This window comes from Rattus norvegicus, chromosome 12 (genome assembly GCF_021556685.1).
Source record: "Rattus norvegicus strain SHRSP/BbbUtx chromosome 12, alternate assembly SHRSP_T2T, whole genome shotgun sequence".
NCBI classification, from domain to species: Eukaryota; Metazoa; Chordata; class Mammalia; order Rodentia; family Muridae; genus Rattus; species Rattus norvegicus.
Genome location: NC_141545.1, coordinates 22,879,870 through 22,885,493, shown reverse-complemented (window position 1 = coordinate 22,885,493; position 5,624 = coordinate 22,879,870). Strand labels below are relative to the sequence as shown.

The 5,624-nt window shown below is 49.2% G+C and overlaps 1 protein-coding gene across 1 annotated transcript; it reads left to right on the top strand.

The window, feature by feature from the left end:
* Positions 1-1,136: 1,136 nt before the first annotated feature.
* LOC148002224 (uncharacterized) lies at positions 1,137-2,935 on the top strand. Its single transcript, XM_087579678.1, has 2 exons — positions 1,137-1,707; positions 2,861-2,935. The coding sequence occupies exons 1-2, from the start codon at positions 1,218-1,220 to the stop codon at positions 2,869-2,871; spliced, it is 501 nt and encodes a 166-aa protein (XP_087435804.1). The 5' UTR covers positions 1,137-1,217; the 3' UTR covers positions 2,872-2,935.
* The last annotated feature ends 2,689 nt before the right edge of the window (positions 2,936-5,624 follow it).

The window sequence follows — 5,624 nt, the reverse complement described above, 5'->3', positions numbered from 1 at the left end:
AGGAGGCCTACCGTATGTACACTCCCTATGACCCAGATGACCCAGGACAAATGACGAGTGTCTCTATGTCCTTCATCTGGCAGGCTGCTCCAGATATCAGGACTAAGTTACAGAGGTTAGAAAATTTGCAGGGCTATACATTACAGGATTTACTTAAAGAAGCTGAAAAGATTTTTAATAAGAGAAAGAATTGAGTCAAATCTTGGCCGCCGTAGTACAGGGCCAAAAAAGGAAGGGAGATAGGGGGGAGCTCGAAAGGGGCTGAAGCTGGATAAAGATCAATGTGCCTATTACAAAGAGAAAGGGCACTGGGCCAGAGAGTGCCCCAAGAAGCCTGGCGGACCCCGAAAGCCTCGACCACGAACCTCCCTCTTGGCTCTAGATAAAGATTAGAGAGGTCATGGCCAGGAGCCCCCCCCCCCCCGAGCCCAGGGTAACGCTTAAAGTTGGGGGGCAGCCGGTTACTTTCCTGGTAGACACAGGAGCCCAGCATTCAGTCCTCACCCAAGCTTCAGGACAACTCAGCGACCGGATGGCCTGGGTACAAAGAGCTACTGGTGAGAAACAATACCGATGGTTTACGGACCGCCGGGTTCAGCTGGCTACCGGTAAGGTGACCCATTCCTTCTTACATGTTCTGGACTGCCCGTACCCTCTGCTGGGCCGTGACCTGCTCACCAAACTAAAAGCACAAATTCATTTTGAAGAAAGAGGGGCCCAAATAACTGGCCCCCACGGAACTCCCCTTCAAGTTCTAACCCTATGAACCGGGACAGGACACTGGCTTGGGCAGAGACTGGTGGGATGGGGTTGGCGCTCCAACAGCCCCCCTTAATTACAACTCCAGTCTCCATAAAACAATACCCCCTGTCACATGAAGCTTATCAAGGTATAAGGCCTCACATTACGAGGCTTCTAGATCAAGGCATCCTAATCCCCTGCCGGTCGCCTTAGAATACGCCTCTTCTGCCTGTTAAGAAACCCGGCACTGGAGATTATAGGCCAGTACAAGACTTGAGAAAGGTCAACAAGAGGATAGAAGATATTCATCCGACTGTTCCAAACCCTTACAATTTGCTCAGTAACTGTTCATCGATGAGAAACAGGGGTATGCTAAAGGGGTCCTAACACAAAGGTTGGGACCCTGGAAACGCCCTGTGGCCTACCTGTCTAAGAAATTGGACCCTGTGGCCTCCGGCTGGCCACCGTGCTTAAAGATGGTGGCTGCTATTGCTGTCCTGATCAAGGACACTGGAAAATTGACTTTGGGACAGCCACTCACCATCCTAACACCCCACGCAGTGGAGGCCTTGGTAAAGCAGCCCCCAGACCGCTGGCTCTCTAATTCCCACATGACCCACTACCAAGCCTTGTTACTGGATGCAGAACAGGTTCAGTTTGGACCCGTAGTCGCCCTCAATCCTGCCACCTTGCTTCCCCTACCAGAGGAGGCAGAACAGCATGACTGCCTACAAATCCTCACAGAAGTACATAGAACCAGGCCGGACCTATCGGACCAGCCTCTTCAGAATGCTGACCACACATGGTACACGGATGACAACAGCTTCTTGGCAGAGGGAGAGCGAAAGGCTAGAGCTGCGGTCACTACGGAGGACAAAGTGATTTGGGCGAAAGCCCTGCCTGCTGGTACCTCCGCACAACGGGCTGAACTCATCGCCTTGACTCAGGCGCTCAAGATGACAAAAGGTAAGAGGCTAAATATATATACAGACAGCCGTTATGCCTTTGCCACGGCACACATCCATGGGGAGATCTACCGGAGGCGGGGGCTGCTCACATCTGAGGGTAAAGATAAGGCTAAAATTCTGGCCCTCTTAGAAGCCCTATTCTTGCCCAAAAGACTGAGTATTATACATTGTCCAGGACACCAAAAAGGGCACAACCCAGAGGCACGAAGAAACCGGCTGGCCGATGCCACGGCGCGAGAAGCGGCCATGAGCAAACAAATCTTGCCCTTAAATAGCCCAGACCAACCCACGCCCCCACCAGTGGGACAAACCAGTTGGGTTTATGCCCATGAGGACATAGAGCTCCTAAAAAAAAAATGGGGGCCATCTACCACCCTCAACTAAAACAGTGGGTCTACAAAGGAAAGACAGTTATGCCAATAAAAATGACTTTTAAATTGATCTCCTTTTTACATAAATTAACCCATTTGGGGTTTAAGAAGATAAAAACCTTACTAGATCGGGAAGAGATAAATCTGTATTTTTTTTGAATCGGGACAAAGCGATACAAAAGGTAACTGAGAGTTACAAAGCGTGCGCTCAGGTTAACCCGGGAAAGACCATGATTGGACAAGGAGTTCGTCCTAGGGGACACCGTCCCGACATCCATTGGGAAATTGATTTTACTGAAATTAAACCAGGTATATATGGATACAAGTATCTCCTAGTGTTTATAGACACCTTCTCAGGATGGGTCAAAGCCTTCCTCACGAAGCACGAGACTACAAAAATGGTCACCAAGAAGCTCCTCGAGGAAATCTTTCCCAGGTATGACATGCCTCAAGCGTTGGGGTCAGACAACGGGCCCGCTTTCGTCTCCCAAGTAAGTCAGTTGGTGGCCAAATTGCTGGGGATTGATTAGAAATTACATTGTGCCTATAGACCCCAGAGTTCAGGTCAGGTAAAACACATGAATAAAACAATTAAGGAGACTTTATCCAAACTTACGCTTACAACTGGCTCAAAGGATTGGGTGGCCCTCCTTCCCCTAGTTCTATATCGGGCCCGGAATACCCCGGGCCCCCATGGTCTAACTCCTTTTAAAATAATATATGGAGCACCACCCCCATTTGTCCATTTCTTTGATTCAACATTGCTGATTTTGCTGACAGCCCTTCTCTGAGGGCCCATTTACAGGCCCTACAGATTGTGCAGAGAGACGTCTAGAGACCTATGGCCACTGCTTACCAGGACAAGCTTGAACATCCGATGGTGCCACACCTGTTCCAGATTGGAGACACCGTGTGGGTGCGCAGACACCAGACCAAGAATCTCGAGCCACGGTAGAAAGGACCCTACACCGTCCTCCTGACTACCCCGACCGCCCTAAAGGTAGACGGAGTCACGGCTTAGATCCACGCACCACATGTCAAGACAGTCCGGTCTGAGGAATTGACTAATCACAACACTACACCCCAGACATAGAGAGTTCAGCGCACTCCAAACCCCTTAAAGTTAAAACTCCTACGTGGCTCCTCCTAGCCCTTTTGTGGCCTAGAGTCAGTGGGGGAATAAGCCCCCACCAGACAGAAATTTCTTGACCAAGTCGAGTGAAAGATTTCACTCAAAGTTAGCAAAAAAAAAATGGGGGAATGAAAGACCCCAGCTTAGCAGCAGTAACGCCATTTTACAAGGCTGTACTTAAGATGACTGGTTCAGGGAAAGGTTAGAACACTGAGTACACAGCGGCTGCCAAACAAGATGTGTTTGGTTGAAGGCCTGGCAACAGGAGGACTGCCGTTGAGCACCTGACAATGAGAAAAGCCCCGGGAGAGGTCCCACACCCTGGTGGGGGGGCCGAGTCAGCCGTTATGTTCCAAGAAGGTAGCTAAGAAACTTGCCCCCGGGCTGAACCCTTGGGAGGCTGAGTCAGTCCTTATGTTTCAGGAAGGTAGCTAGGAAACTTGCCCCCGGGCTAAACCCTTGCCATATTAGAATCCACCAATTATATCCCTGTAACCATGCATCTGCTTCTGTATGCTTGCTTCTGCTCCCCAAAATCCTATAAAAGCCCATCCTTGGTTCCGTGGGGCGCGCCAGTCCCCCGAGTGACTGTAGCGCCCGCAGGTGCCTGTGCCTGTGTATCCCAACAATAAACCAAATCCTCTTGCTGATTACATCCTGTGGTGTCTCGGTCTGGTCTTTGGAGTTGGAGGGTCTCCATCCCGAGGGAAAGTTCTCCCTGAGAGCTTTTCAGTTACAAGTCTGCAAAAGCTGGAGGTTGAGACGAGCCTTCTTATTGCCCGGCAGAGTCGTCAAGCTGCCTCTAGCAGACTCTCAGCCTGTGAAGCAGCCTATAAGATATCGAGGCCTATTAAGGAAAAGCTTCTTCTCTGATCTAAATCTAGGATTAGACATTGCATACTATGATCCCCTCCCTTAAGAGTTAATCCAGCTTGACTGTCAATCACCTGGGTAGGTAAGAAAGCCGAATGACTGGAAAGCATACTGAGGAGAAGGGAGGAATAATTATCTCCTTAAAGACACGAAGCACTTATTCCTCATCTCTAGAACCCCTTCCCTCATGAGCAGCCTCACTGCCAAGCCTGTCCATGTTCCTGAGTTCTAACTCAAAGTGTAACTTTTCTTGCTCCCCTCCTCCATCAAATACCAGCCCAAATCTTAGGCATGTTAATATTTGGGCTTTCTTGTTTCTCCAAGTCTCCCTTACCCTTTACAGATGACTGCAGACTTTCCTTGCTGGCACTGATTCAGAATGCTGTGTCTCTCTGCTCTCTTCCTTTCAACACCTGCTGTAATCCTGTTTTTTCTCAAATGCTAACAAAACCGTCAAACTTCCTTCTGAGACAGTTTTTAATTTCTGTTGTCAAGAGACCAAGAACGTGGCAAAATTTAGCCCCAACTCCTCAGATAGCAAAGCCCCAATTGATACACCATGGTCTGCTTTCAACGAGAGACAGCAAGTTCCCTGGACTCCTGCTATTGCGTTCTGTAGACACCAGAGGGAGCCATGAGAACATAGTTTAGCTGAACCTGGCCGCTGGTGCCCATGTGAAGGTGATTGGATAAACTTGGAAATCCTGAGCATGAAAGATATGGCTCTGAAGGTGAGGATGACTCTGAGCCAACTCTTCAAAGGTCAGGCCAACTGGTGGAAACATTCTATTAACCGAGTCCCTGCTTTGTTCCCACTTTCTTCCTCTGTTTTCTCCCTCTCTTCCCAGGGGCCCCCTCCCTTCTTCCTACCTCCCTATTTTGAAGACTCTAAATTGTTTGCTTTCTCAAAACTGGAGGGGTTGGCATAATAGCTTCCTTAAGGCCCTGAAGGACCTATGCCTTCACACACTGCCAGGCCATTTCCTCTGCCATCCACAGAAAGGTCAAAGTGCAACACTATTTGCACTGAGAGGTGAGAGGCTGGGGGTGAAGCCACAGCTGCTAGCTAGGGTAGAATATAGATAGTTAGCACCAAATAGGGGAGCTTAGCGGGCTTGCTCGCAATCTTGCAGACACCACAGTATTCCTGTAGGAGATCATTGGTAATCTGAGAAACTATCACCTTGTGTGATCCTAGGGGGTGCAGAGAGCCTCATTCTCTGCCTCTATCTCCATTCCCCATCCTAACCCCGCAACCCCCCTCAGCACCTCTACTCTGTTAGCCACAGCACTGCTCCCAGAACCACCAGCCCAGTTTCCAAATTCCATGGTTTTCCCTTCCTCAGAGAATGTCTCAGCCACAAAGAGGATCTCAGCCTCTGATGCATGCCCCAGAACAATGGGGGAAATGCAGGGGTTATTCTGTCTAGTAAATTTTAAGAAGCATACACAAGGGATTTAAGAGAGGCACATGCCAGGTCTGTGTATGCATGGAACTACTACAGTGAATTTTACTAAACTGTGCAGTTAATGGAAGTT

Coding starts and splice junctions, on each gene's coding strand:
- LOC148002224 (XM_087579678.1), top strand. CDS start 1,218: ATGGTGGCTGCTATTGCTGTCCTGATCAAGGACACTGGAAAATTGACT.